The 13054-nt window shown below is 41.0% G+C and overlaps 1 protein-coding gene across 7 annotated transcripts in view; it reads left to right on the top strand.

The window, feature by feature from the left end:
- Positions 1-13054, top strand: part of Pfkfb1 (6-phosphofructo-2-kinase/fructose-2,6-biphosphatase 1) — a 51272-nt gene that overhangs the window by 16052 nt on the left and 22166 nt on the right. For 5 of the 7 annotated variants that reach the window (XM_050128338.1, XM_050128340.1, XM_050128336.1 and 2 more), the window contains exons 2-6: positions 1397-1522; positions 6433-6526; positions 7512-7578; positions 8514-8588; positions 9039-9095. In XM_050128338.1, coding sequence (XP_049984295.1) covers positions 1397-1522; positions 6433-6526; positions 7512-7578; positions 8514-8588; positions 9039-9095 — 419 coding nt within the window. Of the gene's footprint in view, positions 1-723; positions 817-1396; positions 1523-6432; positions 6527-7511; positions 7579-8513; positions 8589-9038; positions 9096-13054 lie in introns of those variants that run through there. The other 2 variants (XM_050128341.1, XM_050128342.1) reach the window with 2 other exon arrangements.

The raw sequence follows: 13054 nt of genomic DNA, 5'->3' as shown, positions 1-13054 counted from the left end.
TGCTAGGAACTGAACCTGGGTCTTCTGCAAGAGAAGCAAGTGCTCTTTTTTCCATTTGTTTAATTTTTTTAAAAAGAATACAAACTATCTTTTTCATTTTACATACCAATCCCAGTTCACACTCCCTCCCCTCCTCCAATTTTTTCCATCTTTCTCCCCACCTCACCCCCCACCAATTCCTCAGAGAAGGTAAGGTATATTGCTTTGGAAGAAGGTCCAAGGCCCTCTCTACTACTATATCTAGGCTGAGCAAGGTATCCATCCAAAGAGAATAGGTTCCCAAAAAGTCAGTAAAAGCAGTAGGGATAAATCCTGGTGCTACTGTTAGTGGCCCCGCAGTCTGCCCCAGCCTTATAACTGTCACCCACATTCAGAGAGACTAGTTTGGTCCTATGTCGGTTCCTTCCCTGTCTGGCTGGAATTGGCAGCAAGTGCTCTTCGCTGTTGAACCATCTCTCCAGCCCCCTTCACTATTTTCAACGAAGTTATTTGGTTTGGTAGTGAAGAATGGGGAAGTAAGATTTCTATGTTATTAAGTCTCAGTCCTTGGCAGGTTGACCTTGTGTATTATTGGCAGTGTGACCATCACAATTGTTCTTGTCCTCCAAATGTAATAAGTAGACCTAGCACCATGCTTGGCAGGTACATTTTCTGTATTTCTTCCCACTTCATAGAGTTTGCATCAGTGCCCTTAACTTTTGTCTCCCCTCCTGCAGATTGAAATGTTTTCCCTCCCAGGTGAGAGAAGGTAAATTGCTTTGGCCTGAGTTCCAGGAGAGAAGGGGATAGATTGATCGGGATTGGCTGCCAGGTGCAGTAAGTTACCACCAGTGCTTTCAAGATACAGTTCCTGTTGCCTTTCCCTTGGAATAGTAAGGCTTTTTTCTACAGGAAAATTGAGCAAATTTTCTGGACAGAATTTGAGCAATGGTTATTTTTCTGTTTACCTCCCCAAGCCAAAAATTGCAATACTTTTCCCAGGATTTTTCTCAATCTTCTCTACTAGCAGCTGGCGGAAAATTGAAAAATATGGAAAGCTATCTGTTTGTAGTCCTTATGAACATCACATTGGCCCACAACCAGCTTTAGCAATTCAGTAGTCATTTTTATCTGGACTTTTTTATGAGTTTGTATGTTGTTCAGCAGTGTCTGTATAAACTAAGAAATACCTGAGTTCTACTGCCCTCTGCAGATCCCTGTTCTTACAAGTTTAAATTGGCTATCTGCACTGCAACAATTTTCTGGTGTCTAAGAAAAGATGGGATGCCCATTTAACCTCCTCCCTTTCTCTCATAATGTTGGAAGTAGTGTGGTTTCCAACCCTATATCTCTAAGCTAATGGCAGAAGAGCCTCTAAGTGTAGGGATAAGCTTTTGAAGATCTCTCTGTCTTCCAGCATCCATACCGCAGTTCACCAATTCCCCCACAATGATGATCATGGTGGGTTTACCAGCTCGAGGCAAGACCTACATCTCAACGAAGCTCACACGATATCTCAACTGGATAGGAACACCAACTAAAGGTATGTCTCAAAAATAATTTACTATATATCCCCACCACAGGCCACTAACTGAAAACTGAGGAAAGTAGAAGGCCAAACCTTTCAGTACAGAAAATCCTGCACACCCTTGTTTCTAGGATTAGACCTTCTACTACTGCTGTTACCACTGTCACAATGGTCTTACATATTATATCATTTCATGAGACTATGTTCTGTGCCTAATGCCATGCTGGGTTTTAGGCATAAAACAACTAGTAGTAAGCCTAAATCAGCTCTTAAGAAGGCTCACAAACTCAAACCAGTCCTCTGAGTACTGCAAGGACTTTTCATCACAACTACGTTGTCTCATCAATAACACTATTTTTTATGTTCATTAGTGTTTTGCATGGTTGTTGGGGCCCCTGGAGCTGGAGTTAGAGACAGTTGTGAGCTGCCATGTCAGTGCTAGGAATTAAACCTGGGTCCTCTAGAAGAGCAAGCAGTCAGTACTCTTAACCATTGAGCCATTTCTTCAGGCCCCAATAACACTATTTTATCATTATAATTTTTCACTATTTCATAGTCAGAAAATAAGGCCAAGGAGGTGAAATATCCTCTTTTTTCATACCTCTGGACACAGAAACAGGGTATGATTAATTTCAAATCGACATTCTCTGCTAGGTCTAATGCATGGCTGTATTGAAGGGAAGATAAAGGGACCTGTTTTCTCTCTCTCTCTCTCTCTCTCTCTCTCTCTCATTTTTCTCTAATCCTTTGTCTTGTTCAACCCAACATTGCATCTACTCCATTCCATCCAATCCCCCTTCCCTCATTCCCATCAAATCTTCTAATTCGCCTCTTTTTTGTGTGTAAGGGATTGTAAGTGGAAGTTTCTGTCTCTCCCAGTCCCACAGCCATTCAGTCCCAAAGAAGCACACAGAGGCTTATGTTAATTATAAACTGTTTGGTCTGTTAGCTCAGACTTATTATTAATTAGTTCTTACAACTTAAATTAACCCATAGTTCTTATCTGTGTTTAGCCACATGTCTTGATACCTTTCTCAGTACAGCATTCTCCTCTTGCTTCCTCTGTGTCTGACAGGTGACTTATTCTCTGCTTTTCTCTTCCCATAATTCTCCTTGTTTGGTTGCCTTGCCTATACTTCCTGCCTGGCTACTGGCCTGTCAGCATTTTATTAAACCAATATGAGTAACAAATCTTTACAGTGTACAAGAGCATTGTCCCACAGCAAGGGATTGACCCCAGAGCTTTGTTTATAATAAACAAAGCATATATTCTGCTACCAAGTTACACCTGGTGCCAAATCTTTTCTTCCTCACCAACTCCATTTATCCTTCCTTGCCCTTTATCTACTTTCTCTAATTAATTCACTAAAGTTTCCCAAGTGCCAAAGCCCATGCCAAGCATTAGGAAAGAAATAAAAATGAACGAGACTCGAGGCCTCTCCTGGAAGAATTCTAACTCTAAATGTTGTACATCACAAGTCCTAGGGTGGACTAGGACTCAGACAATATTCTGAGGGTGCTCACTGAAGGAATTGTTGACTGCAAGATGTCAAAACCTTCATGGGTAAGAATATGTCTGAGATGGGTCCTGTGGAAAGAAGGGAGCATTTGTCAAGGCAAAGAAGGCAGGAAAGAGCCCCTCTTTACAGAACTGCAAGCCTGAGGAGCTTCTACCAGATTAAGAAGCACATGGCATAGTAGCAGATGTGTCTCTGTCTTGATCCCACTTTTATTCTGTTTATTCAACTTTATACCTTTAGTCTCTAAGGGTCTCCTTGATCTGAAGTTTTGAACCAAGCCCCTTTATTTCAAGACCCATCCACAGTGGTTTACCCCTTTCTCCAAAACATACTTTGCTTCCTGCAGATGTTATACCTTTGTTCAAGGAGTTCTACGTACTTGTAGTTTACCTACAGTGCCCTTGCTTCCCACCCTCACCCTCATACTCACTAGTAAAAGATACCTATTCTAAAAGGACTTGTTCAAATTTTGCTTTCTCTAAGATACTCCAAGCTAACCCAAAATGTAACTTTTTCCTTCACCCCCCACTCTTCTGCTTAGTTCAATATTGTCTCTGTTGGAGCATTTAAAGGACTCTGTAGGAGCTCCACTGTTACCTGATTTGGTTGCTGTCTGACTTTGTAGTTTATGAACTTCTTGAGAGCCCTATCACAAAAATCTATATGTGTATGTTTATGCATGTGTCCCAGAAGTCATATCTCACTTTATAGAGTAGGTATCTGACTTAGTCACTGTTCTATTGCTGTGAAGAGACACAATGCCCATGACAACTTTTATAAGAGAAATCATTTAATTGGGGACTTGCTTATAGTTTCAGAGGCTTAGTTCATTATCATCATGGCAGGAAGCATGTCAGCATACAGGCAGGCATGGCAATGGAAAAGTAGCTGAGAGTTCTACATTTTGATCCACAGGCACAGAGATAGAGAGAGACACTGGGCCTGGCTTAGGTTTTGAACCCTCAAAGCCCACCTCAGTAACACTTCTTCCAACAAGGCCATACCTACTCCAACAAAACCACAGTTCCTAATCCATCTCAAGTAGTGCCTAATGCCACTCCCTGATGACTAAACATTCAGATATGTGAGCTTATGGGACCTATTCTTATTCATATCACCACATTCCATACACTGGTCCCCATAGCCTTGTAGACATATAATAATACAAAAATGCATTCAATCCAACTTCAAAAGTCCCCATAGTGCATTACAATCTCAACACTGTTTAAAAGTCCAAAATTCAAAGCCTTCTGAGACTCATGGCAATCATGACATTAACTCCATGTCAAATCAAAATTTAAAAAAGCAGATCATATAATTCTAACATACTTTATCAGAATATACTTTACCATTCCAAAAGAGAGAAAAGGGAGCATAGTGAGGAAATACTGGACCAAAGTAAGACTAAAATCCAGCAAAGCAAACTCCAAATTCTGTATCGACATGTCTAATGTCCAAGTGTTCTTCAGATCTCCAGCTCCTGTTGACTATAACACCCTTCTCTCTGTTGGCCTGCTTCCACACCTTGTCTGCAGTTCTCCTTGGCAGGTATCCTACAACGCTGGCATCAACAACATCTTGGGGTCTGCAGTACAACCCAGACTTAATCTTTACAGCTTCTACACAATGGCCTCTCAGGCTTCCATGCAGGGATTCTACTGCCTCACTCCTAGCCTCAGCTACTTTCCTTAGCCACAGAGGGAAATCCCATAACCCCTTTCTTGTATCCTGGACTTCAAAGCCAGAACCACATGGCCAAAGCTGCCAAGTCTTTCTGCTTGCTGGGGCCGGAAGATGACCTCCTCGTTCAAATACATTTTTATTAGCTTTCTTCACTACTTAAGCTTTTCGCTAATTCCTCTTCACAAGTTGGAATCTTATCTTGGTGTGGGGCCTTTTCCTGAAGTCACCAGTCCCTTCATTCCATTTACTTCCAGGCTTTTCTTTGAACTTTTAATCTCCTTGAGCACCACTTAGCTCTTCATTATACTTCCTGGTATCCCTTTTCTCCTCAAACTACATTTTGTGATTTTCCTTGCTCAGCTTGCTCCTTTTCATTATAAATTTAATAACTACATGACACAGTCATTATTAGTCTGCCTTGAAATCTCTGCTGGTGCCATTAATCTAAAATTCTTCAGTTTTGCTTGAGGCAGATTTTTAGTACAAGGCAAAAAGTAGCCACATTTCTTTGCCATAATATGACGAGAATGGTTTCTAGGTCACTTGTTAATTATCTTCCCCTCTGTAACTTGAGCTGGGCCCCCACAGTTTAAATCGCCCTTAGCACTGCCTTCCATGTTCCTACTAAGATGGCCCTAGGTCTTTCTTAAAACATCATACCCACTTTTCTAGTTCAAAGTCCCAAAGTCTTCCATATTCCTCCAACAAATAGCATGGTCAGGTCGGTCACAGCAATGCTACTTGATACCAACTTCTGTCTTTGTCACTGTTCTATTTCCTTATAAAGGAAAACATTTAATTGGGGCTGGCTTATAGTTTCAGAGGCTTAGTCCATTATCATCATGTAAGGGAGCATGGTGGCATGCAGGCAGGCATGACCTGAAAAAGTACCTGAGAGTTCTACATTTGGATCTACAGGCAGGTGGAAGAGAGAGTGACTATAGGCTTAGCATAGGCTTCTGAAACCTCAAAGTCCACCCCTGGTGACATACTTCATCCAGAAAGGCCACACCTCCTCCTATAATACCATACCTCTTTATCTGTCTCAAATAGTGCCACTCCCTGATGACTAAGCAATCAAATATAGCAATCAAATTTATGAGCCTACAGTAGCCACTTTTATTCCATCCACCACTATATCCTAAAGTTATTTCTTAAATGAATTAATGAAATATGGTTTCTTTGACTGTTTGTCTCTTTCTCTTTTTTTCCCTCATTACAAGTAGGAAAGTTCTTTTGAGAGATTTACATTTAGATTTTCCCTTATGACATAAAATGGTAAAATAACCTTGGTAGCTAGAAATCAGGAGACCCAGTCTGTATGTGTTATCAATTCACTCTTGTTTTGACCATTTCTTTATCTTCTCTATTGAATAGGACATTTAAAGGGTTGGAATTTATGATAAAATAAAATAGTTTAGAATCAAACAGACTTGTGTTTGAATTGTAGTTTGCCAGTTATTAACTTGGAAGCTATTTTGTACCCCTGAGCTTTACTTTCCTCATTTGTAAAGGTGAAATAGTTAACCCTACTTTGCAGGACTAATATGAGGGAGTAAATGAGTTGGTACCCATAATTTGAAGCTTTATATGTATACTTTACTTTTATATGTACAATTTCCTATAAATTATGCCTTCTACCTCTGAGGTTCCTTTCAGCAAGAACATCTTTCTGGCCACTACAATCTTCTCACCCTCTTCACTAGGGTTTCATGTTTTCAGTGTTTAATTTAGGCCAGTATCGACGAGAGGCAGTGAGCTACAGGAACTATGAATTCTTTCTCCCAGACAACATGGAGGCTCAACTTATCAGGAAGTAAGTGCCCAACATTTAAGAACCTGTGGTGCCCTTTGACTAAGAGGGACCTTTCTTCATATCCTACTAGGGGAGTAGGATAGGGTAGTCCGCTCTTTTGTGGCTATTCAAACTTTTGACGTTTCAACATAGTGTGGTCATCTACAGTCTTCATGCTTGAGAATTACTCAGTCAAGTTATGAATAGGAAAAATGCAAAAAGTCTCAGTGTTTTAGGTAAGTTTACAATTTGTGTTTGGCCACATTTCATAGTTACCCTAGGCCATGAGTTGAATACCGCCTTGTCCAGCCTTTTTGTCAACCTACTTGAAGTCTGCTCTAATCATAGCCATTCCCTATCAAGAAGCATTTACAGTTTTCCATTTCTGGAATGAGAACATAGAGATGTCTTACTCTAGCATTGAAATTGAGTGTTTCAGGAGCTCAGCTCTCCTCACTCTCTGCAGTGTCATCATTTCAACTCTTAAACTCTTTTACCTATGTGGCTGTAAGTACTTCTAGGTGCAACCTGGCTCTCAGCTTTTTATCCGTGTCTTCTTTATAGAACCCCGTAACCAGTAACTAGTAAAGAGATGGTATTTTGCTGAAAGCCTAAGTACATTATCTCTTTCATACCCATGTTTACAATGTTGCCTAGGCCAGAAAGTCATTTTAACTCAAAGACCATATTCCTAGTCCTTAACTGTGTCTATCAACCAATTCAGCTTGAGCTCCATTAGCACACAGTTAGTCCTAAAATTAGGATGCTTTTATTGCTCAGTTTTTCTTGTACATGTCTTTTATATGCCCTTAAGCTGTACACACAGAGCCAGTTTGAACTATAACCTCTCTATACTTAACATGATGGCTAGAACAAAGGATGCTGTGTATATGTTCAACAGATGAATAATTTACTATAAAGCATATGAGAGCTGGTTCATAAGAGAACAGTGGTAAGAGGAACTCATCCTGGGAATAGGGATTGTCTGCTTCTTTCTGTTTTTCAGGCAGTGTGCTCTGGCAGCCCTAAAGGACGTCCATAAATATCTTAGCTGTGAGGAAGGTCACGTTGCGGTAAATAATCTTCCATTTCCCCCCTCAGGCTATCTGTCATTATGGAAAATAGATAATATGTACTAAGCATTATATATGCCATACATTATTCTAAGTACTTTGTTTATATTAATAATTTAATTCACATTGTCCCATGAGATAATCATCATTATTATGCTCTATTTTAGATCCCAAAAGATTAACTTATTTTCCAGGATGGTGCAATATTTGCAGAATCCATACTCTTAAGCCCCATGCTTCATTGATTTGTCCTCAAGATTTAGCAGTATAAATATTTAAGACTGAAGTACAAACATTTTCTTTTCTTTTTTCAAAATGTTATAAACTTTCTTATTAAAATCCTTGCAAACAATTACAAACATACCATACAAAAATAAGACCCAAAGTCTATACAACTTCATGAACTTCATACACTGTGGAACATAAGCTGTAAAGCATGTCTTTTGTTGTATTATCTTTTTTTAGAGAATGATTTACAATTTTATGTCTTAATTCCTTGGGTTAGAGATTCTCAAATATGTGAATGCTAAGGATAGAGAATTTTTTCTGTTTCTGAACTTTTCTAAGGCTTTAGGAAGGGCAGGCCTCATCTAGAGTAGCAGCTCTATTATTGTTCTATCAGCAATTCATGGTTGTTATCAGAGCAGTCTTTCTTCCAGGCCTGTTACTTGACCTGTAACATGATCCTAAGAAAAATTTCCAAGCTTTCTCATGCTTTATTACATTCATAGGGTGGAGGATATTTCTGAGCAGACAGTAAGGGCTCAGTGAATGCTTTTGAAAAGAATACAGGCCAATTCCAAACCCTTCTTTATCTTGAAAACTTTAAGTTCTGTCCCCTTCTGGACGCCCTCCACTTGGAACAACGGTGAATGAAGAATGGTATTATATCAACACTAGATTAAGATTAAGACAATCTTATTAAATGTCTCTAGGTTTTTGATGCCACCAACACTACCAGAGAACGACGATCATTGATTCTGCAGTTTGCTAAAGAACATGGTTACAAGGTAGAGTAACACAGCCATGCTTACTTAGAGCAAATTACAAAGAAGTACAAAGTAGGGCACTTAGAGCAGCCAGTTTGAACACTGTAGGCTCAACATCTAGCTTTCCAGGGTAAATTGAAAAACAGCAGAGAAGAACAAAACAGACATGCCTGGTCAGGCAATGGAAGCTGGTTACCAACAGGCTGATACTGGGGATGCCTAATGGAGCTCAAGCTGAATTGGTTGAAGGAGTCTTGAGAAACATGTAAGATCCAAAACCCAGCCGAAATCTGGGGCAGTTCAATTAGAGCCAGGCTGCCTCATAGGAGTCAGAATCCTGAAAGCACCATTGTAAAAAACATTGTTTTTAGAAATGTCGCTAAGGATGACTCAGGGATATCAAGAATGGTTGTGCTTGTGTGGCTCCCCAAAAACATAATCCTCTGCTAGAAAGCTCTTTTTTTCTTCTAGGTCTTTTTTATTGAGTCTATTTGTAATGACCCTGACGTCATTGCAGAAAACATCAAGGTAAGGAACACCGCTCTTCCTTATTCTTTTAAAAGTAAGTCTTAATTTAATTTACATCTTAAATCTACATGTATGTATATGCATATATGCACACATATATTGTGTGTGTGTTTGTGTATGAAATGTGTAAAATGTGAAATGCACGTGCCATGGTATGTATATGGAGATTAGAAGATAATTTCACGTGTTAGTCCTCACCTTCCACCTTGTTTGAGATAGGGTCTCTTCTTGTTCTCTGTTGCATTTTCCAAGCTAGCCTGTCGGCAAGCTATTAAAGCATCCCCGTCTCCACTTCTCATTTCACAATACGAACACTGTGATTACAAATGCACACCACCACATCCAGCTTTATGTGGGTTTGGGGGATCCAGACTTAGGTTCTTATACTTGTGTGGCAAGCTCATTACCACCAAGTCATCTCCCCATCCCTCAATCTTCCTTATTCTGTCTTAGGCTTGGATCATTCCTAAAAGACAACTATAAACTTAAAGCCTTCCTCTCTGAGATGCTCCTCCTACTTTGACTAAGAAGCACTCCCTTGCTTGCCACAGTGTTCCCATAAAGTTAGATGAAAACAGCATATATAGAGCTCTTAGAATGCATTGAACACTAAGCTTGACTTCTTTTTTTTCACCACAAACCTGCATGTTTGTTTAGAAGAGAAACTGAGGCTCAAAGAGTTAAATTGGCAAAGACTGGTACAGATCTGGTACAGATGGAAGTAGGAATGCGACCTGGCGTGGCTGTCTTTCTCAAAAGTCAGTATTCTGTATTGTGCCCACATTTCACATCATAATCATTGCTTTTAGCCTATTAACTAGAATTAGACTCATAAACCTTTGTTGTTCTCTGTCCCTTAAATTACTGGTGCTTAGGAGCATAAGAGACCTTAAAGACCATCTCTTTCAACCTTTCACCAACCATTTAAAATCTCAGCTAAGTATTTGTCTATATTTCTGTCCATACCTATAGTAACAAATAGTCATTGTCTTTTTAAAAAGTGTAGCCTAATCAAAGTGAAATTTGTCTCCCTGTAACTTCTACCCATTGCTCTTATTTTTATCTCTTGGGATATTTAGCATGTTCAAATCTTTTTCCTCTTCATCCACCCAATTATCCATCCATTTATTGATTCAGGAGAAATTGTATACCTGAATAGCTAATGTAGACATTAAAGATATAGAAACAATGAAATCCCTTTTCTTGAACTCACAGTCTAGTTAGGGACAGTGACAGTTAAAAATGGAACATGTACTAGTGTCTGTCCAGGTGTCATCCACTCAGAGAACACTAGACCTGTCCGGTGCCTTTTTACAGAGGTGAGAGTTAGACACCAACCCACATGCAATCAGACTTGCTCTTCTTGAGGTCGACTTCTCTGACCTCAAGTGCAGTGCTCAAGCCTCGCATCCTGTGCTCAAATATAGATAACCAAGCTTGAGGGGACTGTCCTGCTTCAATGACCGTGAAGGCCTGAATGATCATAACTGCATTGCGATGCTGTGAGACCCTTATGTGACAAATGCACCACAGGCACACCAGGGAGGCAAGCACCATTAAGCCTGTTAGGGCTCCTACTCCCACCCACTCCTTCAGATGATCCATGGAGTGATCCAGGAAGATAGTTCTGCCAGGCTGGTATCCATGTGTATGGAATCTGCAGTCACAATCGCCACTCGCAGCTTTTCCAGTTGTTGTTCGAATTCACCAGACCAATTACCTAAAAGATAGCTAGACAATTCTTTAGACAGATTATCTGCATGAGTCATATTGAATGCTGGTCACACACAGCCCCGGATGAATAGAAATGTCTGACAGACTAGGGTATAGACTTGCCTCTCTTTTACCTGGGTCCTTTTTTTTTTTTTTCCGTATCCTACTATTTCCCACACACCCTCTTCCCCTCAAGTGAACAGAGGTGTGTGACTGTATCAGACTCGGGACTTTTAGAAGTGGCTTTGCCATGACCCCAGGCCCCAGGAGCAGTCAGAAACCACTGCTCCTTCAGCAGTCCCCTAAATAACACACCCCAGCTGCCATACCCCCGTGGCTCATTTATTCCTGTCAGCTGAGTGCATGGAAGACACCTTCTCCCTCGTGCACCTCTTTGGCTTCCCTAGCAGCCCAGCTGATCCTGCTTCTGCTCTGAAGGGGCCCCGCTTAAATTATCTTATAGGGAATTTGGGCGTTGTCAATCTGTCTGGCTACTTGCTGCTGAGCGGGGACTCTGCATTCTTACTGCCATTTTCCAGTCACACTAGGACTCAGGGAGAGGCGGAGACTCCACCTCCCTACCGTGCTGGAAGGTGGAGGTGTGGCAGCGTGGAGCAGCGGGCCCCTACCCCTTTGGGGTGGGGCGGATCCCATCCTGGCCTGTTGCCCGGGCTAGAGAGGTCCAGGCCAACGAATCTTATCGCAATTGTGCTGCGCTTCTACACAGGTCCCAGGTGTTTGCACACTTTGCAGCTCCTCAGGGCACTTGCCGCCTGGAGCTCCTTGGCCTTGGAGCCGCAGCTGCTCACACTCCACTGCAAACTCAGGAGGTCTCCGTAATTCAAATCACATGAATATAACTCCCTTCCTTAGCGTACCTTGTTCAGTGGCAAAATCTAGCTCTCTACCAAGCTTATCCCAGGATGACACATTAAGATTGCCAGAGATGGCAAACCAGGGAGGAATTGTGTCACATTCAGTCAAAAACCTCTCCAATGTGCTCTGTAACAGCTCGTTAAGAGCCAGAAAAATCAGGTGTGATGTTGAAGTGCCCATTCTAAAATCCTATTCTTTTAGTTTTATTTTGATCCATCCACTCTTGTCGTGGTTCTACTATCTTGCTCTCCCTTTTTCTATTGGTGAGAACAAAAAACCCGCTTTTCTTCACGGATCCCCAATCTTTACCTGAGGATTTACCGGTGCACCCCCTGACTGCAGCAAGTTCTGGGCTCCATGGAGAGAGGTTTGGAGGTTCCCTGTAGGGGCCACCACTTGTCCCCATACGGGCCACCAACTGTCTCGGCTCTACCTCGACCAGCAAGGATGACACCGGAGCTCTTCCTGCTAGCAGTTTATTCAGGACCGTTTTTACAATTGTATCTCTCTCTCTCTCTCCCCGGGCAAAACCTCTCCCAGCCCTTAAAAAGGCACAGGCCGCCAACCCCGGATTGCCAGGTGGGCACTGCCCATAGGTTCTCGCATATGCAAGCAGCTGACAATCATTGTGTGATCAGGCCTTAGCCAATATTAGGAGCTGATTATCAGGTGTGGCTCCACGCAACTCTCTACAGTAAAGAATTTAAATGGGGAATAAAATACACTAAATATAATATATCCAGGGAACTATCAGTATTTTGGATCTGAAAAGGCAAAATGAGTGTCCAAATATGAGAGCAATAAGGGATGGTAGTGAAAAGGCAATTGGACTTGTCATGATCTAACTTGCTAAAATAGCTCATACTTTGTCCTAAAAGACACTTGGAAATGGTGAAGGAGTTTAAAGAGGAGAGTCCCATTGTCAAATGTGTGTTATAAATATCCTTGTTGGAGAAATAATAAATAAATGAATGAAATATTCTTCTGGGACTAGTGAGATGATTCAGTCACAAGTTTGATGACCTGAGTTCAATCCTCAGAATTCATATAAATGTGGAAGGAGAGAACTGACTCCACAAAGTTGTCCTCATACTCACTGTGACCTGCATATGTCTCCCAACACAATATCATACACATGTACATGCACATAATAATAAAAAATAATAATGAACTGAAATTTAAGAAGATATCTTTCTGGCTACCAGCAATCAGTCACAAAGCTGTAGTGAACATAGGCAAAAGAGATTGTCTATTTAGAAAAAAGATTAGAGAAGCTTAGTTTCTGCTAGCAAGTGAGATTCCATGTAGGCTCAAGTGATTAAGTGGAGGAATGGGGAAAATAAGAAGAAAAGGTGGATATTGGAGGATTA

This window comes from Alexandromys fortis, unplaced genomic scaffold, assembly GCF_014885135.2.
Source record: "Alexandromys fortis isolate MF-2015 unplaced genomic scaffold, M_Fortis_MF-2015_v1.1 scaffold_295, whole genome shotgun sequence".
Lineage (NCBI taxonomy): Eukaryota > Metazoa > Chordata > Mammalia > Rodentia > Cricetidae > Alexandromys > Alexandromys fortis.
This window is presented reverse-complemented; position numbering and strand designations above follow the sequence as displayed.